A 26,095-nucleotide genomic window follows, 5' to 3' on the forward strand; every position below is an offset into this window, starting at 1 on the left:
TACAAATTTGCATTAAACTTTGTTGTTAATTTCACAATGTCCCTAATTCTTAGTTAAATTATTGGAAATGTGACAAATAGGTTCCTTCCTTCCTTCTTGAGTGAGACAGCCATTACATGCTGTTTTTCTAGCCATTTAAACCTCCTCCAAAGGATACGGTCTACCTCTTCTTAATTAGGAAAATAAACATTTCATAATCTGAGGTCAATGGTTTTTGCATTGTGTCACTTTAAGATTTGTAAAATCTGCTCACCCAAAATAAAATAAATAGTAATCCTTTCTCTTTTCTTTGAAAACAAAAAAAAAACCCACACCACAGTGCACTATTTTTGTTTTGTTGAGAACTTTTTAAAAAAATATTACACAAATTATAGCAAAATTTGTTTGAAGAAAATATATTCATAGAATATCTTTAATGTGTATTCTTTTTAGAGATGTGATTTCAGAATTGATTCTAGGAATCGCCGTCTTTCACAAAGTGGAGTACACGAAGATAGAAAGTTGCAAATTTTGGTTGGATCCAGAGAACAGCACTTGGACCAGCAAGGCGTTGCTGCAGGATACTCAATATATATATATGTGTGTATATATATATATATATATACATATACAAGTTAATAAAGTTAAATATATGTTCTTTGTGATTGTTTCATTATCCTTTGGCATAGTACATTTGGTCTTCTTTTCAGTTTTAGGATTTGTTTGTTCCATGAGAAAACAGTTTGTTGCCTCCTTGAAAGGCTTCCCCCACAAGTCCGTATACACAATGCACAAATGCATTCATCCAGAGAAGGGTGCTTTTCTCATGCTTGAAAATCCTGGGTCAGGAGGCAGTAGGGCCACACAACCGAGTTGTGTTCACTGCTTCTTTCAGCTCATTCTCTGGTTTGCCAGCAATCATAAAAGGCCATGTCTGTAGCCAAGGAGCAAAAGGGGGTGGGGGTGGGGGGCAATGGAGAGAAAGAAAAAGAAAGGGCAAGGAAAGGAAGAGAGAGAATGAGAAATCAGTGCAGTTCTTGAACTGTAATAAACAAAGCCACAGACAACCCAGGTGTTCTTTCCAAACAATGGGAAGAAGTGGTTAGGCTAGACAAGTCTCAGCTGCTGAGCGTAACTAGGTTCGTAAGATGGTTCCACTATATTGCCCCATGCAACTGCAGTCATAATATGTTTTGCGCCACAAAAATGTTTTTTACTCTTTATGTTCCTCATAATTCTCAGAAATCTTTGAGGGTGAAAGGTCATGCTTTATTGGTTCTAGATACCAGCATTGGTTACAGTTGATAGAAATGATATTTCTCTCATATTATGATTAAATATCATATTATGATATTTCTCTCATGTATGTATGTATATGTATGTATATGTATATATAATGAATACAACCCAAAAAGGCATATTGGGGCAGACATCTTTTTTTTAAGCCCCTGTCTATTCTTGACTGGGTAATGTCAAAGCACGGCTCCCCCTTCACTTTTGCTTTGTTTTGAAAAAGATAAGAGTACTATCTTCCCTAAAAGCATTTTAGAGTTGGAGATGGGGGTTTCTTCTTGACTGTATGCTTTGGTTTGCAACTGCCAAAGTTCTGCTGAGGTCAGAAATTTCATAAGGAAAGTATAATTCTAGAACAGTACAATTACAATTCCATCCATTTCTTATGGGAAACAAAGACAATAGCTACAAATCACTTTTTTTAAAAGTGTCATGAATGCAAACTTGCTAGTAAAATAAAATCTGTATGTATGTACTACGGTGGCAGGAAATATTCACTGTCATGCTATTGTAGTAACTAATCTCAGTGTCTTTTTAAAATGAAGTAAGCATATGCATGCAATAGTGATATCAGCACAAACAACAAGGTCAACCATATCTCACCCCTTCTCCCAAATCCATCAGTCAAAGTAGTTTGGGATTCTGAGTTTGTTTTGTTTTCAGTAACTTTTTTATATGTTTACTGTTGCTAGCCATAGAGTAATAAATAAAGCCTCAGCCCTTTATTATGAACTAATTAACCATGAATACGAGTATGAAATTAACACAAGTATGAAAATAATTGTTTTACATATAGGACCACAATAAAAGTAAACTATCAATGAGATAAATTAGAAAACACAGGGAAGGAATATAATGTCCTTTCCAATAAGGAAGGTTCAATCCTGAATGGATTTTTTTTAACCGAATTTACTCCCTCTAGAAACGTTTACGTTCGTTTCAGCCATAAACGGGCGCTAAAACGTTTCCCTCTTCATAATTAACTCAGTTGCTAGAAATAACGGGGCCTCCAAATATCCGAATCGTTATCTATATTTTTTCTCTTATCCCAGCTCTCATCTACTAAAGAGGCCGGAGAAGCTTAGAAGCCACTTCCTAATAGCCCCGTCCGTCTTCTTTCTTCGTCCTTCGTGACCTACAAACGGATTGTGGCCCCCTTCGTGACGGAAGTCGAGAAGGTGGTTGTAAATTTGAAGGTGTGCGATCCACATACACACAGACCCTTCCAGTTCCGAAAAACCCATAATTTACGGAGGGGAGGGAAGGATCCTGATGACGGGGCGTGCGAAAAGAGACACGGGAGAAGAAAAGAGGCTTTTCGTTAAAAATTCCATTGTTGTTATTCGGTTTTTCGGAAAAGCGGTTCGGATGGCGATTTAAATAGCACTAACGGTTGCGGTCGTTCGTGGGTTCCGATAATACTACTCGTAATAATCTCCAACCCTCGGCAGATAAAACGCGCCGAAATCAGATCCCGCCGACTGCCGCCGTTAAATCAATAAATCGAGCTATTTTTCCCCCTCCCTTATTCTGATCAATTAGTGGACTTGGTGAGCGAAGGACGTGATGGCTCCCTTCAGTTATTGCGAAGCGGCCGGGCGGGCTGAAAGAGTTCTGTGGCGCAATCCGATTAAGAGGACGGTTAAAAAGGCGGGGGGGACTTCCTTTAAAGAATTATTTGAAACATTATTATTATTATTATTATTATTATTATTATTATTATTATTATTATTATTATTATTATTATTATTATTATTATTATTTCTGCCCGTCACTCCCTGCGCCTTTTCGTCACCGCTCGGGACAAACAGACCGCCGAGTCGTCGAAGGGCGCGGAGAAGCGCCGAGCGCGCCAAGCGGACGAGGACTTTTTGCCCCCGTCGTCCACAGCTCACACAGTTTCCTCAGACGACTTCGGAGACAGACTTCCCCGCGAGACGGGCAGGCTGGAGGATTGGGGGGCGGACGGGCGAAGCGAAAGGGAGCTGAGGGCGCCGGGAAGGCGCGGAGCCAGGTGCGAGCGTCGCGGTGCGCGTGTCATTTCAGCCGCCGCCTCCCCCGCCCCCGGCAGCTCGTTTCCCGCCTCCCGAGAGCCCCACTCACCAAATTGACGGGGTGAAGGTAGCCGTTCTCGTACTTGTCGCTGGCCAGGATCTGCCTCAGGTGGGCGATGTAGCTGGAGGCCAGGCGGAGCGTGTCGAGCTTGGAGAGCTTGGTGTCCGGAGGCACCCAGGGCAGGGTGGTCTTGAGGCGGGAGAAGGCTTTGCTCAGCACCCGCATGCGAGCCCGCTCGCGGGCGTTGGCCGCGTTCCGCTGGACCTGCTTGCCCTCCTGGCCCGCCGTTCCCGGAGGGCTCTTCTTGCCCGGCGTTTTCTTACGTGCCTTGCCCGCCGCCGCGCCCCGGCCTTTGCCCGGGGAGCCCCGCTCGCCGGCCGAGCCTTCGGCGGGGCTCTGACGTGGAGCGGACGGCGAACGGCAGCGGTCCATTTTCAGGCTGCCGGAGCAGCCCAGTATCTCCGCCTCGGGAAGGTCTTCGGCATCGCTCAGCGAGCCCGTGGACATGGCCTCGGGCCGGGGGGCAGGAAAAGGGAGCCCGCCGCCTGGGGACCCCCGCTCAGCCTTCGTCGCCTGACTCGGCGAGGGCGAGAGGGAAGGAGAAGCGCAAGTTGATGCGGAGCGCCCGGGAGGCATTTATCCGGGGGGTGGGTGGGTGATGAATAGGCGGTCCGGGGCAGCCCGTGGGAGGGGCTTTTCTCCGAAGGGTCGCCGCGCTGCGTGGACTGCTTGCACTCACCCCGGATCGGTCGGGGGAGAGGCCAGTCCAGGATCTGGGCTTTCCTTGAAACGGGGAGATCTGTCTTCTTTATTTTCTTTTGCTTTCTTCCCTCCAGATGTAGCTGCTTCCCCTTTTGCTGCTGAGCCCTTTAGACCAGGAGTCTCCAACCTTGGCAACTTTTAAGCCTGGAGGACTTCAACTCCCAAATTCCCCAGACAGCAAAGCTGGGAGTCGAAGTCCACCAGGCTTAAAAGTTGCCAAGGTTGGAGACCCCTGCTCTGGACTAGGATGTCTCCAGAGATGGGCCTCCTTCCCTGGATTCGTCCCAGAGCTTGCTTAGGAACCTCTGGGATATCCCTGCTCAGATGACACAGTGGGATTTGCTTTTCCTATTTGTTCAATACTAGGCCTTGTCTTCCTTCCTTCCTTCCTTCCTTCCCCACTCATTCACATTCTTGTCTTCCTCCTTTCCTTCCTCCCTCCTTCCCTCCCTTCTTTCCGATTGCTATTACTGATGATATTTCTCCTGTGAAGTCTTAAATGCTGGCTCATTTTTTTTCAAGAATTGCAGAAATCTAGGCATTTATTCCTGAATTCCTGGAATATGAATGGGCTGACCAATGACGTCTGTGTCTGAGACCTCTCAGTTATTGATGGAGCTGACGTAGCTTAAGCCTGTCAGAATTTATATACATTCATCCCATCACGCTGGACTCTGTTAGGCAAAGGAGGGCAGCCATCTCAGCAGCTGATTCTGGCTGTTAGGAAAAGGCAGCAAGCTGCTATTTAATTTGTTGTTTATTGTGTCTTTACTGCCAAGGTTGGGAAGAGGTGCTTATTGGATTTTCTGCCATATGTGAGAATAATTTGTTTTAGGATATAGTAATTTATTTATTTTTTGCTTTTGATGCCTTTGAGTCAGTATTAACTTCTGATGACTGTCTGGGCAAATCCCTGCAGTTTTCTGGGAAAGGATTTGAAAGTGGTTTGCCATTTCCTGCTTCTTGTGGGAATGCTGTAGATGTACTATATCTTGATTCCAGAAAACCCATGGCATTCAGTATTGCAGTTGAGTAGGGGGTTGAAAAACAGGGCAATTAAGTAGATATCAAAGGAGCTGAAACTGTATTCAGAGTGTTCATCAATGGTTAAATGTCTATGGAATTCTCAGCCATCCAGGGTCATAGTTGTCATGGCAAAACATCTTCAAGAGAAAAAACAAGAGAAAAACTGGACACAGAAAGTCCAGTTGCCTTTGTAAAAAGCATCTTCGAACACTCATCAATGGTTCCTTATCAACCTGAATCAAGATATCAAATGGGCTGCTACCAGGTTCCGACTCAGAGCCTGTTTTCTTCAGTTTTATTAATTAATGACTTCAATTTTATTAATTGAAGAAGTGAATAGAATGTTATGGATCATCAGCTATTTTAGATCTGATAGAACTATGTTTTGTTTTTTGTATGCTCTTATTTTCCCAGCAAACTTTTCTTTTTAAGTTTTGGTTAAGATCTATACTTTGAAGTCAAGAGATCTGAATTCTGTTCATTTCTGGTATCACAGTAAATGTATGTTATAAAAATATATCTTAATTGTGAGCCACTTTCTATTATTCTGTGCATGAGATCTCCCTAGGGAGAGCATTGCAGCAAAGAAGCTCAGTTCAATATATTGTCTGTACAGTGTGCGCATGCTCCCTCTCCTCAAAACATTTGTAACATCACAATAATGTATATTTGTTGTTGAATCAAATTATTAAAATATTTGAAAAGGTGGCTGTGACTTGTTTTGACTAGTTTTGACTAGTTAGACCAGTTAGAACAATTAATCAGTGGAACAACTAGCTTCCAGAAGTTGTGAATGCTCCAACAATGGAAATTTTAAAGAAGAAATTAGACAACCATTTGTCTGAAAAGGTATAGGGTTTCCTGCCTGAACTGGTGGTTGGACCTCAAAGGTCCCTTCCAAATCTATTATTCTGAGACTATCTCTTACATAGCCATGTTTTATTTGCATCTTGTTCAATTATTCTTTATTCCTATATCTGTTCTTGGTAAATATCTTAGTCTGGACTTTAGAGGATCTAGCCTGAATTTCATCAGTGGACCAGCTGAATCTGTAGAACTGTTTACTTCCCAATGAGGATCTTGATTCACTTGAAGAGGAGATCAAATGGCAAGATGGTACCCCAATATGCCACAACATGAATTCCAAAGCATTTTCAATCTCAGTATAAACTTCAGTTGTACATCCTCTCCAATAATTAAAAGAGTGCAAAGTACATATTTAGAAATATTGATCAAGATTTTCACCTCTTGGTAAAAGGTTCGTAATTGGCAGTTTTTCTGTATAGCCAACCCTGTTAACAAATAGCAAATACAAGTGAATTATTATAAGAAATCAGTACAATATTTTTATGCACTGAAATATTGCAATAATTCTGTAGGAACTTTTTAAGTAAATATATATAATGAAGTATATGTGGCATTAAAATTACAATATCCTTCATTAAGATAATATATAATAATATAAAATAGCATTAGTACCATCACTATACCTATAATAGAATAATATAGTGTACAATACACTATAATAGAAAATATTACATTTACATGTGTTTTGTAAGCTTTTATCTAAAATACATGTTCCCAAGTTCAGTGGGAGCTAGTTCAGGGTTGATATATGTAGGACTGAATTCTACTGTTATTTAAATATTTGATTCTATACATCCTCTGTCATAACCTTCCCCAATCTAGTATACACAGATAAATTTAACTACAAAATTCAAAATTTCCAGTCACATAGGTTTGGGCTATGGTATCTGGGATTAATGGAGTTTAATACATTTGGAGGATATCAGGTTTGGGAAGGTAATTCTAAAATTTTGTAATATGTAAATACAGAATTCTGAGTCCTTTAGAGGCCTAATAATTCAAAAAATGCAGAAGGATTTTAGAATGCTGTTGACTTTTCAGAACAGGAATATCTAGCCCGAGATTGCAGGGTTACATATGGCTCCCAAAGCAGCTTTGAATGTCCATCCAAAATTGCTAGAAATTTAGTTACTTGTAAAGAGTTACCTGATTCAATCAATGTGTGATTTTTGAATATAACCGAAATGGAAATATATTAAACATACAGGAATGGCATCAATTATATTTAATTTAACCTATATATAAAATTTGATCTATAGTAGTTTATATTTTGTCCTAGCTCTACTGCTTTATGCTTGCAAAAGCCTGAATTAGAATCTATTCTGTGACACACCAACCGATACTTGTATAGGCTTTGACAGCTGATATCTAATGGGCAATTTTGAGTTTCAGGGTTTAATGTTCATGGTCTAAACAACAGATTCCCTGATGTTTCACTAGCAACTCTGGCTGGCATCTTCAAAAGCACTGTGGTCTTCTGTGCAGCTCACAAAATTGAGCAAGGACTGACTGGGGCTCCTGTCCTTATAGCCGGGTGACCTGACTTCTGATTGTTTGCAGGGATGATAAATCCGGGCTCCAACACTGAGCTGGAATGCAGACAATTTCCTCTTAAGTCAGACAATCTGAATTTCACCCAAATTGTGATGTACCCCTGGGTTTTTCCTTTATCTTCTGCCTGTTCTTCAGTGAAGGCAATGTACAAGTTGGAAAGTGCCTAGGAAGTGACACAATGCCAGATTCAGGACCAAAGGACTATCCTAAAAGCTCTTGTTGTTCAGAAAGAAAATGGACTAACCCCAAAGGAAAGATCAATGATCCAGGATGAAGTCAAACTTCATTGGAGAAAATGGCTGTCTGGAACTCTCCGAGGTTCTGCAACTCCAGCATCTTGAATCTGGCTCAGTAAACTACCAGTTGGTGTCCATTATGCCCTGTAGGCTCCTATTTTTACATTTTAAAAACCCTGCCTTTCTTTTTTGTATAAGTAGCCCAAGGTGGCAAACATACCCAATAGTCTCCTCCTAATATTTTCCCCACAACAATAACCCTATGAGGTGAGTTGGGCTGAGAGAGAGCAAGTGACTGGCCCAAAGTCACCCAGCTGGTTTTCATGCCAGGACTAGGCAGGACTAGATTATCTAATTAAAAATATTATGCCAAATAAGCATGATTTAAACGGGTCAATTATGAGAACCCCAAGTTAAAAAAAAACACATCAACTTGATTGAGAGTGAATATGGAGATGTTTGTAACTAATACTGCATTTCATTAAGCTTTACATGGACTCATTGTTTTCATTTATCTTGGAATTGGCTACTTTACAGACTACTCCCCCAATCCAATATCCCATCAGATATGCTGAATTCAAATCCCACCAGCTGATGTGATCTTTGGGAAGGCTTCAGGTGAATTCTGCCTCAATAGTTCCAAAGAATCTTGGAATGGCATTTTGCCTTTTTACACTCCAAAATGGCTTTCCATTTTATTAAGGATGTTTAGAGTAGCTTTCTCCAGGAACCTGTTATAAATGGGAATTATGAGAGCTATATTTCCACCGCAACTCAAAGGCAGCAGACTCCCATCTTTTTCAAATCAAAGATGCACTTGGATAAGTGTTATTCATATTAGAAAAAAAGAGATAATTTTCTGAGTGATTCTTGCAGAAAGTTCTATGAAGAATCTTAAAACTGCAGTACTTAACAGCATGTTATGAATGACCAAATGATCCAGTCATATCCACTGCAGATATATTTCTTCAAGTGATATTAATTGGAAGAGGCCAAACCAAGAGCAACTAATTTCCAGCAAGGGATGAAAATAGAGTGGTAGACATATTTACAACTTAAGATGAGGTATAAAAAAGACATAGAAGGATTTGAAATTGAGGTAAAACCGAACCAATTAGACAAAATATTAGAGGGAACGGATGAAAAATTAATTTCTAAAATGTACGATTACCTATTAGAATTTGAAATGGCAGAAGAAATAGTTAAAGGCCCAATGATTGTATGGGCAAGGAATGTAGGGCACAACATTAATTTGAAAGATTGGGGAAAAGTCTGGAAACAAAATTACAAAATCAGTTGTCTATAAAGAAAACCAATATAAAATGTGTTACCAGTGGTATCTGGCATCCTCAAGGTTAGTGAACATGTATCAAAATTCAAGTCCAACTTGCTGGAAATGTAAGCAAACGAGGGGTACCTTCTTTCACGCTTGGTGGCTTTGCCCAAAAAGTAAAAAGTACTGGACAAAAATTAGAATTTGGATAAAGGAAATCACAAATTTACAACTAGAATTTAAGGCTGAAATATTTTTGTTGGGAATGTTACAGGGGACTATGCCAGAGGTGGTATTCAGCAGGTTCTGACCAGTTCTGGGGAACTGGTAGCGGAAATTTTGAGTAGTTAGGAGAACTGGCAAATGCCACCTCTGACTGGAGATTTTACAGTATCCTTCCCCTGCCAGGCACACCAAGCCACGGCCACAGAACCAGTAGTAAAATTTTTTGAATCCCATCACTGGACTATGCAAAAGAAATGAAATATTTAATTCTCCATATAATTACGGCAGCAAGAATTTCGTTAGCACAGTGCTGGAAGGGTGATCAAATGCCAACAAATAATTTGATAATTCAGAAGGTTCTTGACTGCGCTGAAATGGACTTACTAACCCAAAAACTTAGGGATAAGGTAGACTCAAAATATAATACAGCTTGGGAAAAATAGTACAATTGGATCAGGAAGAAAAACCAGGGAATTAAAAGATAAGGATTTGGAAAATGAAGTGGTTAGATTAAGAGCATTTACCAAAAATAGGGAATGAATATTAGTAAAATTGTTTTCAGTAAAAGATCACACCGTCTTAGCTGATTAGAAATATATGTTTTATGTTTATATGTTATGTATTTGCATATTGATTTCAAAATGTTGTATTCTATACATTGTATATACAGTATATCTTTTTAACCTTTAATAAAGTTTATTTTATATTTAAAAAGTGCAACTAATTTCCACACAGACAAGTAGGGAGAAAACATGACGTTTATGCCAGGTTTAAACTTATATATGTTTATATATAAAAGTAAACTCATATTTGTTTTTTGCTCCAAGGGAGGTTATAAAGTAAAGTGGCCTTGTTAGAAGGGCTAACATTACTATTGAGAGTTGTCACATGTGGCTGCCAGTGAATGAGGTTATTGCTTGCTGTATGGATCTGTCATGCTCATTTGGGTTTAAAATGAGGCCTCATAACCTGTTCTTAGGGGGGAAAGACACACCATGCCAATTGAATTTGATGGTGCCAACATTCGGTTCCATTTAACTTATAATAGAGTGGTTCAATCCTAATTTAATCCTGTAAAAGGATCACTTCAAATTGATCCTGCTCCACAACTAATAAAAAACAAAAAACATCTTAATTTATGTATATGTATGTGTGTGTACACACATACACACATATCAATATCTATCAAACTATGTATATACACACACACACACACACGTATGTATGTCAAGGAATTAAATAGAACTATCTATTGCTACCGGTATTTATATGCAAAGTAATAGATACAACCATGGTGTAGAATAGGAGGAGCATAATTAGAGTACATCAATTTAAACACTGCTTCATCTAGGAATTCAGTACCCTTACTTTTATGTAAGCTAACACTGGGTTAGTATTGTTTTTAATGAACTATTAACTAAACACATTGTCAGCTTAATTGATTATTGTACCTAGTTGTTTTAGACATGCATTCTTACCGATTTCAAAAATTACTCATCAACAAGTCTGAGATTTATGGCCTTTTTTGTTTTATGTTCCTGATCATTGTTTGTGCAGGTGGATCCCTACATGGTTGGTTTCCCCAGCCATGATTTATTGCTCAAGTGATTGATACTATAAACTTCTCCCAGGATTCTTTTCCAGCTTTAAGATAAGAGAAATATCAAATTGAAGTTCTTCATATAAAAAAAAATCCAGACAACTGAAATTGTGCACAAAATTAGTTAGAACTTAAGACAGTACAAAATTAAGAGAAAATGGACCCACTGAGGTTCAGGGCAGATATTTCTGACCTGAACTCGAGGTACATCAGAATCTTGATTAGATACAAGAACAAGCAAATAAGTTTTCTTACTTCCCTTACTTTTGTGATGCTCAAGCAAAAGAAGGGGAAGATAATTGAAGAAGCCAAACTTTTGGGTGGCAGAGTCCCAACTTTTTCCACTGAGAACAGCTCCTACAACAGCTAAAGTAGTCAAATATAGAGAAATCAACTGAGGTAGTGCATGGCTATCCCAATCTTGCTGTAAGTGTGCTTTGAGTATTGCTTAGATCAGCAGTCCACAACCTTTGTGGGTCCATGGACCAGTAATGGTGGTGGCAGTGGTGACAGCGGGGGCGGGGAGCAATGGTTGCACACATGCAACCTAATCCCACACCTGCACAAATAAAACTGCGCACTTGCCCACTGCTTGCATGGACTGGTTCCCAATGGACTCTGGATTGGTACCAGTCTGTGGACTGGGATTGGGGATGCCTGGCTTAGATCGATTATACCATTTGTTTCGTAAACCAAACCTACCAAACCCAACACTTATGAGTATAATAATAAATAGTATCTTATATGTAGAAAGTTTGTAATTTAGTTCAGACCCTCTGGTAAATAAATGTTTTTCAAGTTCTGTCAACAGGCAGAATTTTAAAGAAATTCAACAATCTTCACTAATTTGCAATTCTGATACATACATACGTACATACATACATACATACATACGATGTTTAAACTAATTGTTTAAATATATACAGCTCTTTTAGAACAGCGTTGACAACCTTTCTTAGTCTGTAGCGGGTTTATTTTTTTCTATTTGGCATCTTTGGAATGAATTGTTTTCTATTTAAAAATTTCATATTTTTACAACATTGGGATTTCACTCAAATGATGAAATTAAACATTTTGGATCCTTTCTCTATTTTAGAAGTTTGGGGAGTAGATTTAAGCAGCAAACATAGAGCATTAAACTTTGCAGTCTGACATCCCTTCAGATCAGTCTGAATCAGAGCAATGTGGACTTTTTAAAAAAGTTAGTATGGATACCTTAAGATACTTATTTAAGATACTTAAAAGGCTTAAGATACTTATTTCACTCTTTAATCTTTTAAACCACCTTGGCCACAGGAAAAAAAAAATAAAAATATTTGGCCCCACACAGTCTGGGGAGGCGCTGGGGACAATAAATGGGGTGTTGGGTTGGATTGCATATAGTAGTGGCCACCCATGGTTAAAAGCTCAACACTGGTATCAGTTATAATGGAAGAGAACCACTAAAACTGAAAACAGCACTTTGAGAATAGAATCAACAGGAGAATATAAATCAACAGGAATTAAATATTAGCAGCAAAATCAATTAAAATAGAAAAAACATTAAAAAATCAGTGGCTGACAGCATTGGAAGAATCATACGTTGTCCTGGAGCACCACCCCTCCAAGAAGTTCTCTGGTTAGGATCTGGTATCACAGTCGTCACTGTTCAAAACTTCCAATCTCTATGCTTTCCTGCTAGCCTTGTGCGGTATAGGGGCAGTTACTGTAACCAGTAACTGCCCCTACTGGGGAGATTAGATCCCACTTAGAGTGACATGGAAGATAAGGTTTGCTTTAGAGGTACACACAAGGCCAGTTTAATCTTAGAAAATACAAGTTTTATTTTCTAATGAACAGAATAGCATTTGCTGCTATAAGGCAGGAAATGTTGAAGCAGGCAGAGACTTAAAAAAAGCATATTGGGTGGTAAGTAGATTCTAGGTGTGGAATGATTCCTTGAACCACAAAACAACTGCAGTCCGTTTTTATGCATAGTTAAATCCATTTATATGCTTTGTGAATAGTTATGTCTATTTAGAAAAAGTACAGAGAAGAGCAACCAGGATGATTAGGGGACTGGAGACAAAAACATATGAAGAACGTTTACAGGAACTGGGCATGGCTAGTCTAGTGAAGAGAAAGACCAGGGGAGACATGATAGCAGTCTTCCAATATTTGAGGGGCTGCCACAGAGAGAAGAGGATCAAGCTATTTTCTAAAGCACCCAAAGGCCAGATAATTAATAATGGATGGAAACTGAACAAGGAGAGATTTAAGCTGGAAATACTTTCTGACAGTGAGAACAATCAATCAATGGAACAGCTTGCCCTCGGAAGTTGTGGGAGCACCTTCACTTGAGACTTTCAAGGAGAGATTGGACTCCCATCAGTCAGAAATGGTGTAGGGTCTCCCCCTTGGGCGAGGGGTTGGACTAGATGACCTACAAGGTCCCTTCCAACTCTGATTATCTCTTATCTGTTATCTATTGGGCATGGATTCTATGACCTACTTTTTCTTTCCTAGAATAGGTAAAATATATCAACATTCTGCATAATGACAATAGCTTCCATTTTTAAAGAATCCTTTTTGTTTGAGAATGCAAAGGCAGTTCAGGAATTATAAAATATTCCAATTTCATAGATAATTATGAAGTTTCCCTGATATAAGAAGATTCAGATTGTCTTTTTCTGACCAGTTAAAATAAAAATGAAATTGGGCATGAAGCATACTGTGCAATATCATTGGTTTTACAGCTGGCAGTTTGGTTTCTCCATACCTAAAAAGATGATAATCCCTTGCCTTATGCAAGGGAAATGTAGCTATTGATAGCTGTGATGGATACTAAAAGATATGCAGCAGAAGAGAAAGTTCTAGCCTGCAGGATATTTAACTCAATGTGGCATTAATGACAAGAAATGCATCAAATATTTATTTAAGGTTGTACAGTAGACACAGAATGTTGCAATTCTTTCTTCCAAATATTCTGAAGAACAATTAAGGGGGATAGTCCCCTCCCTGGTGTTTTATGACATCTTCTAACCAAAAGATTAAATTGTTCTAGTTCTGGATATATTTTTATGCTGTTTCTATGTTGGCTAATCCTTCACATTTTTGTGGTTTCAGAACATGATGAAACTGGTTGATAAGAAATAATTTGTTGAATTTACTTTCCAGTAATTAGAATGCAAGTCTGAAAAACAATTCCAGCTTTTCATAAATGTGGAATTACAAACCTCTAGCTTAATGTGGACATGGGTTAAGTATTAAGCCATTTAATTTAAATCAGTTGAGGACTTCTTGGGTCACAGCTGTGCACCATATTTTCCACAGTAATGTGCCAGATATCTCTGGGCCACCACAAATAAGCTGTGAACAATTGTTCTTTGCAGTAGCTTGGACTTCTGTAGCAATGAAGTACCATAATATGCATGCATATTGTTAATATATGAGATGCAAACTCTGCATATATGCAGTTCTGATCAAATTTAGAATTGAAGTAATATATGATTCTGCATTCACTGGTGGACAGAATATATATATATATAATATATAATATATAATATATAATATATAATATATAATATATAATATATAATATATAATATATAATATATAATATATAATATATAATATATTATAATATAATATATTATAATATAATATATATATATATATATATATATATCTGTGTGTGTGTGTGTGTGTGTGTGTGTGTAATTTATATATATATAATTGACTTTCCCTTATACTATTCAGGCAAATGCCATCCCTGGAAGATTTCTAATGGGCACCTCAAATTTTTGTCTGTATGGAACTCAAGACAATTCCTGTCCACATGGAATTCAACTCTTGTCTATATGGAATTCAACAAACCAGCCCAGTGTAGCAATCTGAATATTGAATTAAATACATAACATAAAAATAGGTTCTAATTCACACTGTTATAAAGTTAAATGGGTCACTTTTGATACAAAAATGAAATGGAGCAATGAATCATCTTAGATACAAATGCAATTAATAATCCATCTGCTTGAGGATTTCTGAAACCATTACTACCTGAGTAAGTACAAATTATCTCAGCCTTCCTAACCTGCATCCTTCCAAATGTGTGGATGTCAATTCCCAGCCTGCTAAGCCATTGCTCTGAATTCTTGGAGTCGAAGTCCAAACATCAGGAAGGCACCCACGGCTGGCCTATCTTATCTTACAAATAATTCATTCCACATCTGGATATTAAGTCAACCTCAGTTTGGCAAGCATTAAACATTCCAAAACATTCTAAATATTCTCAGCAGGGTCAACAAAGAATTCTCCATAAACCAAGTTAGTTAGAATGTTAGATTTAAATTGAATGGTATTTCATGGAGATGACTAAGAATTGTAACATTATATATAAGTAGAAAATGACCTTATGAGTGAAGATGATTATATATGTATCCTGGGATAATGTTGCAGGATTCGATCGGGGTCAGTTACCAGGACCAGAGCAAACGACAGCTAATGACTTAAAAGCCAAGCCATCTTCTAAAAATCCACTCACATCAGACACTATAAAGTACCACACACAGCACAGCACAGCACAGCACAGCACACAGAAGAACACAGAACTCAGCTAGAAAGAAGTTCCCTGAAGATGGGCTCCAGCACAAGTCCGAGAGCTCAGAAAATAAAACCTCTGGTCCCAGTGACTGACCCAAATTGGATCCTGCCAAATGACCTTAGCTTAAATTACTTAGGAATCCCTTGGCCTCTCAAGGAAGGAAAATAAAGTGCTACTTAAAGTTTCCTGTAATGCTTACAGTAGGATAACACTGGAATCTCACAGGAGATCTGTCACAGCTTAGAGTGTTTTCTTACACTTTTGGGTAGTCATGTCTCCTTTACAAAACTACAATTCAAGGGCTGCTCTATGTCTCAGCTAGTGTAATTCAAGGTTTATGGACACAACGGTTAAATTCTAGATTTATCTTTAACTAAATGTAAGTTTACCTCTAAGCACTGGTCCAGTATTTATTAAAGGTGAAACTGTGTCTCCCAAGAGAAATGTATCAGTGAAAACTCCAACATAAAATTTCCAAAAAATTATTTTGGGAAAAAAAAGGTTATTAAATCACAATTTTTGTAAAGCTATTCAAAGCCCATCTCTCTCTCTCTCTCTGTATTTGCCAACCTTTTCTTGACTACAGATTCGGTATCACAATATTAATGGCAGAGGTGGGATTCAAAAAATGTTACTACCAGTTCTGTGGGCATGGCTTGGTGGGTGTGACATGGCTGAGTGGGCGTGGCAGGGGAAGGATACTGTAAAACTTCCATTCCCTCCCCACCCCACTAACCTGCTTTCCAGCTCTGTTCTCCTGTGCAGGGCAACAAAAGAAGACCCAGCTGATCAGCTGGGACTCGGGAGGCAGAGAATAGATGGGGGCCAGTCAGAGGTGGTATTTGCCAGTTCTCTAAACTACTCAAAATTTCCACTACCGGTTCTCCAGAACTGGTCAGAACCTGTGGAATACCCCCTCTGATTAAGGGTTGACTCATATACCCTAGCTAAATTAACTTATTACAGGTAGTCCTCAACTTACAACAGTTCACTTAGTGATTATGACCATGACTTATGACCATTTTTCACGCTTAGGACTGTTGCAACATCCCCATGGCCACATGATTTACATTCGGATGCTTGACTCCCATTTATGATGGTTGCTGTGCCCTGGGGTCATCTGATCACCTTTTGTAACTTTCTGACAAGCAAAGTCAATGGGGAAGCCATATTCATTTGGTGCCCAGTGTTACTGATTTAACAACTGCAGTGATTCACTTAACAAATCTGGCAAGAAAAGTCGTAAAATGGGGCAAAACTCACTAAACAAATTTCTCACTTAGCAACAAACATTTTGGGCTCAATTGAGGAATATCATATCTATACTGAGGATCCTTTCAAACCCTGAGCTGGCATAGACTATGCCACCCAAGAATTTCTGAAGATGATAAACCAAAGAGGGAAAGCGCAAAGGTGCTATCCTACTGAATCCCCCAAAAAATATGTAATGGCTGATGAACTTATTCATATCTGGAATGTGGTTGGCAAGAGAAACCTTAGATCCACGATCTCCCAGTTCCTAAGCAATGATAAGATACCTCTAGGCATTGATCAAGCAATTAATACTGTGTTTCTCACAAAATAAGGCTGGGCCTTATTTTTTTTTGACCCTTGAAAAATCGGCTAGGCTGTCTTTTTGGGGGTGACTAAATTCCCCCCCTTGCATCCTTGGGTGGGTGGGCAGTGATGGCTTGGATGTTGATTTTGGCATTGGTGGGGCACTTCGTATTGGGAGACCTTCTGCCACCATTGCTTTCCCTTCTCCCCATGCTGCCGTGGCGTTTAGAGCAACACCGTAGCATTTGGCACAGCCACGTGCGGCCAGCCAGGGCTCCTCCCTGCAACCAGAGCCCGGCGGAGACACTCAGCTTCAGGCGTTCCTGTCACCACCTTCCCTTCGCCTTCGAAGGCAAAGCCAATTCTTTTAAAAACGATGCCCTACTACCGGTACGACAAAGCCTCCCCTGCTCGAGAGGGCAACCCAACCCCACATGGGGAGGCGAATCTCCCGGGGCTGCAGTGCAGGATTGGCCTACCCCAGGAGAAGCACCCAGCCACCATCCCTGCCTGGTGCTGGGCAGAGTGTGAAGAGCTTCGCCTGGGGTGCCCAGCGCAGCTGACAGGCGGGCCCTCTTGCCCTGTGGCGGAGCTCTCACCAAGGCAGCGAGCACCTCCCTGCCAGGCCCTCCACACATCCTGCCAGGGCCGTGCCAGAGCCGCGTGGGCTGGGCAGAGCCGGGAAAGCGAGCCGCGGGTGCACGCCCACCTGCCAAGCAAAAGAGCCGGGCTGACCCGAGCTTGGCTTACTTCCCAAGTCCCTCCAGCCCGAACCCGAAGGGGCCACTGGGAGAGGCCATCCGAGGCAGTGATAGTACCCACCCATCCGCAGATAGGGAGGCAAGGTGACGGCCTATGCCACGTCCCCCTCTGAGCTGAGCCCCGCCGAGTGAGCGCCTCAGCCTGATGCTCATGCCGCTGCAGCGTTTGGAGCTGCCGGTGCATTTGGAGATGCATGGGGACGGGGACAGGCTGGGTGTGGGGTGGAAAGGACAAGCAGCTTCGGCCTCTCTCCGCCGGACCCGCTGGCCAGGGAAGCAGTACTTCCATTGCATCGCCTCCCTGTCTGCAGATGGGTGGGTGCTATCACTGCCTCGAGCAGCTTGATATCCCGTTCTTGAATCTAGAAAAGTTGGGTTTATTGATTTAATTCTATTAATTCATTAGATTTATATCCATCCTTCTTTTCCTCTTGTAGTTGAATGTGGCATACGTGGCATTCTCTCCTCCATTTTTTCTTTACAATGATCACCCTGTGGAGCTGAGACACAGTAATAGACCCAAAGTCTTTTTGTGAGTTCTGTGGCTAAAGGTAAGTTTCTTTTATATAATGTTCTAGATAATCTATTTTTATTCTTTGCATTTTGGGTAATATTTGCCTATAACTTCAACTTTGGAAATTTCCAACATCTAGACTAGATCTCTGTAGGGAGTTCTGTGCCAACAGAAGAAGAGAAGGGAGGGAAACAGGCAGAAATGAAAGTCCTCCAGAGATGTACTGTAGGTGTTGGCAAGCAGAAACCTAGCAGCACATTTTTTTTACAGTATCAAAGGAACAGTCAGACAACTGATACACATCACAAAGTCTGGGTACACCAGAAAATGATCAAAGTATTACTTTACAAATGATAGTGTAAGACTTATGTCCATCAGCACACTTAATTATGCAACACAGCTATCCTTCTCACTCAGATCCTACACAGTTACAAAATTTCACAACAGTTTCATGACTGCTTCTCACATGCCCAAACCCCCTTCCCTTCATGATGAAACCATTTTCATCCTGCTTGTAAAGAAATAAAATAGATACTCGGATGGTGCCAAATAATATAATGGCTTTGAAACCAGTTCAGCAATTTCTAAAATTCAGCTGGAAATCCATTATGTGGACATGTTTATCTTTGCTGTTATCTTGATAAAGATTACAGAACTAATGCGATGAACTGGTATAGAAAATAAAGCATTTTGTTTAATATTGGAAAATAAGGAGGTGAAGGAAAAGTAGATTTTTACAACGAAGAGTAAGATTTTTACAACGAAACAATGAAGAGTAAAGTACTTCAGATACTTGAAGTGTCTATTTGTAGATCACCTTCTTAGTGTATTGATTTATTAGAATTTTGAATCTGTCTTGCCACCAAAGGTTCACAGATTATAACATTATTGATTGATTAAGTCATTAGATCTATATCCTGTTTTTCCTCCATGAGGTCAAGAGGGCACGCACAAAACTTTTTCTTCCACTCTTCCCTCCTGTTACTCCTAGCAACTATAATCCTGTCCTAAAGTTACCAATGAATTTCTATAGCTAAGCATGGATTTTCAGAGAGGTCTTGTCCAAAATAATGTGACCCTGCATTAATTCTGGGCACACTGTCAAAATGACCTCAGCATGTGTGTTTTTATGCTCCACTTCCAATGTACATTTTTCCAAGTCATGTCATCTCGAGTGCTTCTGTCTGTTTTGAATAACATGCTTCAATTTGTTGCAAGTTAACCCCAATAATTCATTTCCATAATGAGGAACACCCATTGATGGACTAAGTCCTTAGCAATACTTTTGAAAAATGCCACTTATAATGACTGCTTGTACTAATACAATGGTTAAAATTCCTGCTTTCAAAATATAAAATTATTAGTTTGAAATCTGGTTAAAAAATGATTACTATTTTTACTTCTCCGAGCGTGCTACTTTATCCTGTGCACAAGGGTGTCTTGTTTCACCATTTACCAGTCATCCCTGGTAACAGTGTTTCGCCCTCAACTGCCAACTGAAATAGTGCACCATTAGACTTTGGAAATAGTATAGATTAATTTGCTATTGGCTTCTTCTGGAATGCTTTTGGGAGTGCTTTTCCGGTTTGTCTTCTAGTATTTCTTGCTTGTCTAGCATACAAACACTAATTGACCCTCTTTATCCTTTCAAATCAGGGGCCAGTTCCGTGGAGAGAGGTTTTTCCACCGACAGCAAGGGGTGTGGTTTTGCCTGCTGCCTGCATCCCATGGACGGGCCTTCTCTTCTTTACCTGGCCTGGTTTCTGGCATGCCATGGCCCAGTGCTGGTCCACAGATGGGGGTTGGGAACCTCTGTTTTATGGCCTTTATTTTTTAGGAATTTTAAAAAATGAAGATATTAAAATTGGGGCAGTGGGTCGGATAGCAGTGGGATGGAAGATGATATTTCCCTGCTTCAAATTAAGATAACTTCATGCGAAAGATGTAGAACTTTTTCGTCTTTTATAATTGTATCAGAGAAGAACACTGAAATTCCGCCCCTCCCCTTTGTGCAACAATTAAAAGTACAAGTATTCTACCACTTTTCTATCAGGGCTTCTCATCTTCTTCTTTTCTTACCCACCCTCCCCATCTCCTCTCTTTCTTGCCCATTTTCCATTTTCTACATAACTTGAGTGTGGCAGGGGATGAGAGAAAGAGATGGAGAGAGAGAGAGAAGAGAGAGGAGATACCAGAAAATGCCTGTTTTGTGGTTCTTTCTCTCAGACTTTCTCTGTTTCAGAAACAGGGAGTGAATATTAATGTTCCATTAACCTTCTCAACCTTGTTTTGAACATTATAGTTGCCTGTAGAAGTTAGAATAGAATAGAATAGAATAGAATAGAATAGAATAGAATAGAATAGAATAGAATAGAATACTGTATTGGCCAAGTGTGATTGGACACACAAGGAATTTGTCTTGGTGTAAATTACTCCCAATATACATAAAATAAAAGATATATTTGTCAGGAGTCAAGAATCATAAGGTACGCCACTTAATGATAGTCATAGGGTACAATAAGCAATCAATCATACCAGGAAACAGTCAATATAAATTGTAAGGATACAAGTGACAAAGTTACAGTCATACGGTCACAAGCGAGAGGGGATGGGTGATAAGGAGTGATGACAAGATTTAACAGTAATAGTATGCAGACTTTGTAAATAGTTGAACAGGGCTGAGGGAATTATTTGTTTAGCAGAGTGATGGCTTTCAGGGAAAAAACTGTTAGCTTACAATGCTGGTTTGGGTTTTTTTTTGGAAATGGTTATTGTAGTTGCGTGACACCCTATCTCTTCACCCTGTGGTCTGCTTAATCATGTCATATGCTGGCTTAGTGGCTAGAGAAGATGACAGGGTTTAATTAGCAGGGAGATAAATAATTTATGCAAATAATTATTAACATGAAGATTATTTTGCTCATTTAATATAACGTACTACAAATAATACATATTCTTTACAATTTTGGTAACAGCTAGGCATTTTATGAGTATTGTAGAACATGAATGAATAAAAACTTTATTCTGTAAAACAGACTACAGCATATAAAAGTGAATGCTTTCTTTAAAACAGCCTTACATATTCCTCTGCTTAGACTGTAAATAACTTCACCTATTCTTCTTAATGTCAATTTAACATTTTTTTCATAAGTGTGCACTGACATCCTTCAGTACAATAAATAAGAGCTCAGTTTTAAACATCTCCCAAGGAATATTAAGTTAATAGAATATTATTTTGTAAAGGTTTATGCAGCTCAGGAAAGCAGTAGTTAAAGGCTATAATTCTATGTTTGAGGACAGAGAACCTGAGTATGATGTTGATGTGGCACATAAATGTGGGTTGAATTAACCAAAACGGCACCCACAGCAGTGTTGTTAGCATTATTTCTGACAGCAGATCCACAAATGAAACTGCAACAATGGTTTTGTGCTATACTTTATTTGGCGCTCCCCACCACCCCCAACCCCGCTCAATGTAGATCTATTCTAAGCATGGGAAATAAATTACTGTAGAATAAGTGGGATGTATGCTGGGGAATGAATTAATTAGTAGGCTGTAATCACCTAGCCGGCATCTTTATTCACAAGAAAATCCTGTTCTGTTCACTGGGAATGATCCTTCATTTTCAATCTTTAGTCAATGAACGGCTTGCGTTTCCTAAGGTTGAGATTGGCTGCTTAATTAAGCATTTCCTGAAATAGTACCTAATCAGCAGCCTATCTTTAAATTGCAACTTCCCTAATCCCACAGGGTTATAACCATTTAGTTATTTATTTTTTTTAACATGGATTGCAGTGAGTGGTATGGATGAATGAAAATTAAGAAGGATTGAATATAGGCCAATGTGAGAGCATGGTAGAAACATTGAAGGGGTGGGATCAACAATATCAAAATGCACTTGTACAGTCTCACTTTCTCCCTTTGGTATGTGTACAATGGCAAGTGGCAGGACTTGACTTCAGGGGAGGGCTTCTACCGGTTTGCACTGGTTCGGGTAAACTGGATGCTAATTTTACATCTGGTTTGCTGCAATAACTGGCTGGCGCCGCCCATCCTGCCCTGTCTCTCCCAGGAGTCTCTATGCAGCCTATTTTGGATCCCAGGTAAGTGCAGGGCCCACACAGAAGTTTGAGAAGGGCAAAAAACAGGCCTCCTGGAAGTTCCAGAAGAGCCTCTGGAGCCTGGGGAGGCTGTTTTTGCCCTCCTGGAGGCTCAAGGAAAGCCTCTGGTGCCTGGGGAGGATGAAAATGCCTCCCCGTGGTGCAGGGGGTTGACTACACTACGCCCACCATGGCCATGCCCACCTAGCAACCAGGCAGAGAACCGGTTGCTAAATTTTTTTGAAGCTCAACCCTGCTTCACTTATGCAGTTGTGCCTATCCTTTCAACATCACTGAATGTCACTGTATGTGTGTAGCAAAAAGAAACGAATGAATGCATGAACATGAATATAAAATGCCACACCTGAAAGGATAACCATAAAAATAAACCCAAGCTCAAGAGGGGCATGAAGTTAACCTTGACAACTTCATATGTCTAGATGCATTCATTAAAATCCTGCCTTTTGGAAAGGTCAGAAGTTCACTAAGTTCACCGCTCCATTCTTAAAAAGAACAGTCTTACTCAATGAACTGCTTGAAGGAATGGAAGAAGCATGACTAAGATGGGTCAGGAGAGTACCCAGTTTTCCCTTTCCATCCCAAGTTCAAGAAAAAAAGAAAGAAGAAAGGAGAAAGAAAGAAAGAAAGAAAGAAAGAAAGAAAGAAAGAAAGAAAGAAAGAAAGAAAGAAAGAAAGAAAGAAAGAAAGGGAAATTATCTCTGTACCTGAATAGAGAAAAATCAAATGCTATTATTTTAATTGAAAACTAAAATAAGGTAGTGCACAGTAAAGTGATGACTAAGAAACTTATAGTTCTATATTAGAAATTCTTGCATTCCATAATTTTCAAGCCATGTACATTAATTTAAGGGGCATCTAAATGCAACATTTTTATTTAACAATTGCATCAAAATGACTATGACCATCATCTTTTGTAAAAGTAGGAATGGGCAGTTTAATCTTAGCAGATATCCAGACAGTATCAGTAGGGGTGATTCTAACCTTTCACCACTTATTTATTAGATTCTTAATACTGCAGTTTGTAAGGATTGACTTGATTACATGCCATCAGGTTGCTGTTAACGCTTCAATTTTCTCCATGATGATCTGTCCCCAACCTGGTCTTTCAGAGCTTCTAATGGTACATTTATTTCCACTGTAATTGAATCCATCCACCTTCTTGCTGGTTGCTCTCATTCCTTTCCACCTTTCCCAGCATTATAGCCTTTTCCAGAGAGTTAGGTCTTCACATAAGTGTTCAAAGCAGGATAATTTGAATCTGGTCATTTGTGCCTTGAATGAGAAGTTTGAGTTGATTTGTTTGATGGTCCATTTGTTTTCTGGGTTGTCAATGGTATTCCCAGGAGTCTTCTCCAACCACTCAAGTTCAAAACCATCAATAGTTTCCCCATCTTCCTTCTACAAAGTACACCTCAGTAAGAAAGCTTCCAAGGAATAATTAATGAGAAAAAGAAAAAGTTTAAATTTCTGTTACATGCCAGCATGAATTGTACCTGAACATTTAGCAGTTAGATTGTTTAGCAATTCTGTTTGGCAAATGGATATATGTTAAAGATTTGGAACTGTCTTTGTAGTAGCTAACTTCTACGAAGCAAAATTGGTGTTTTGCTGATTTTCCTTTCCTTTCCTTTCCTTTCCTTTCCTTTCCTTTCCTTTCCTTTCCTTTCCTTTCCTTTCCTTTCCTCTCCTCTCCTCTCCTCTCCTCTCCTCTCCTTTCCTTTCCTCTCCTCTCCTCTCCTTTCTGCTCCTTTCCTTTTTCCTTTCCTTTCCTTTTTTCCTTTCCCTCCCCTTCCTTCCCTTCCCTTCCCCTTCCCCCTTCCCTTTTTCCTGAATAGGGGAGATTCTCTATCCTAGTTCCTGGTAAGCCTCTTTGTGTGCGTTGTGAGATGACCGTCTCCATGCTCTACTCAACCTATTTGGACCAATTTGTCAAGAATACTATCAGATAAATATCCGTCATTTGAAACCTTTATAGTGGCAAACGCAAATAAATCAGAGACACATTTTTGCTAAGCACATCAGCAGACAGCTCTGGACTAATGTATTGGCCTTCAGACCTCCAGTGAAGTTGTTTCCCACCCATCCTGTAAAGGAATAAATTCTGGTTAAATGAAACATTTTATAGGGAAACCAGTTTAATCTGCAGAATGTCTAATTGATTAAGTAATTTGTCCACAAAGCAGTTGCATGGTTATTAACTAATTCTCATCTTTATGTTTGTATTTAGTGTTCATTTTCAAATTAATTTCATTTTTACCCTTCCCTTCACTCAGCAAATTATTACTGTGCGTATTGACCTAAAAAGGGTTCCCAACTATGAGGAGAACAATGAGAAAAAAATTGACTTCCCAGAATTCTCTTGTAGAAATATATGGTATGTTTGGACCACTATATATTCTCCTTGCTCAAGAGGCACTTAATACTATTTGAAATTTCATTTGATATTAAAGGATGTTTGAGGTCTGCCATGTACCATTTGGCAGGTGTCCATTAGTACACTTGATATGCAAATAATATTGAGTACATGAAAGTTTGGATGGATGTACCTAGTAGTATCTGGAAAAGTGTGAAAACTGACATGCACTGACTCTTAATAAGCAATTAAACCTTTTATCAATATGTGGTAACCTGGGTTATATTGCTGTAGCAGTATCCCTTTGTCAGTATAATAAATACCATTGGTAGATCAAGTCCCCATTCTCTGCTATAGCTCTTATTAGATTAAGGGAACTTCCGATCTGAAGGCCAAGGACAGAGGTTCTCACTGCTGGCCTGATATTGGATGATGGGTGTCATGATCCAAAGAGAGAAAAAGGCAGGTACAATTCCAAAGCAGTTCCATTTTGATTTAATTTTCTCATTCAACATATAAAGATTTCATCTTTGAGTTTCACGTTCTAAATTTGCTCAAACTGGCGATTCAAGCCCAATTTGAATGTTTGCAATGCTATCTTAACCAAGTTGATTATAGTAAAAATATGTACAGTATAGGTCAGAATGTTTGACCCATTGGAGATCAGGGTGTGGGTCATTATTTGTTTTCAATACGTCCCTTCCCCCAGCTTTGGCAGATTCATTTACTTTTTAGTCTTTTAATGAATGTTTTGCCCCGGTGTATCCAAGGTCTTAATGCCCCGATTCCCTATAGACTCTAAATTCTATCTTAGATTTCTCCCCAGTGGGATCCATATAGAAGCCGACTCAAATACCTAATGGCGCCGCAGGAAATTCTCTTGTAATAGATACCCTATGGTGTAAAACCAATATTTTGTTTTTAAAGTGATTTCCTTTTTTTGTTCTGTCTCCCGAACTTGCTTTTTGACCAAGCTAAAACCACCAGAAGTTATTACCAGACCTGAAGGAGAGAGTTTAATACGCTGCTGAATGGTGGCTGATTCATGGATTACTACATAATTTCTCAATTAATTTCTTGTAATTCTTGCTCCATATCACATATTCCAGAGAAAGAGAGAGACCAAAATAATTATGACAGGATTTGAAGTTAATCTGATGTGCATTCTTTAAAGATGAATTAAAAAGATTTCACAGTCTATTGCACAGTAAATGTACATGTAACACACAGGAAAATTGAATTTTTCTTCTTTGTAAGATTCTCTTCCATTGAATTGAATTGAATAACTAGGAGAAAAAAACCCTGAAGAAATGGTAAGTATGGCTCTAATAAGAAG

The 26,095-nt window shown here is 39.4% G+C and overlaps 1 protein-coding gene across 1 annotated transcript; it reads right to left on the reverse strand.

The window, feature by feature from the left end:
• Positions 1–398: 398 nt before the first annotated feature.
• On the reverse strand, positions 399–3,929 carry TCF21 (transcription factor 21). Its single transcript, XM_026705410.2, has 2 exons — positions 3,376–3,929; positions 399–913 (listed from the first exon to the last, which is right to left on the reverse strand). The coding sequence occupies exons 1-2, from the start codon at positions 3,832–3,834 to the stop codon at positions 824–826; spliced, it is 549 nt and encodes a 182-aa protein (XP_026561195.1). The 5' UTR covers positions 3,835–3,929; the 3' UTR covers positions 399–823.
• Positions 3,930–26,095: the final 22,166 nt, after the last annotated feature.

This window comes from Pseudonaja textilis, chromosome 1, assembly GCF_049901715.1.
Source record: "Pseudonaja textilis isolate UNSWEBS1 chromosome 1, rPseTex1.2, whole genome shotgun sequence".
In the NCBI taxonomy this organism is placed as follows: domain Eukaryota; kingdom Metazoa; phylum Chordata; class Lepidosauria; order Squamata; family Elapidae; genus Pseudonaja; species Pseudonaja textilis.

What these genes read in the sequence shown, in the direction of transcription:
- TCF21 (XM_026705410.2), bottom strand. Translation starts at nt 3,834, where the DNA reads ATGTCCACGGGCTCGCTGAGCGATGCCGAAGACCTTCCCGAGGCGGAG. An exon ending in ACCTTCACCCCGTCAATTTG is followed by an intron (nt 914 to 3,375) that starts GTGAGTGGGGCT and finishes CCTTGGCTACAG; the next exon opens with ACATGGCCTTTTATGATTGC.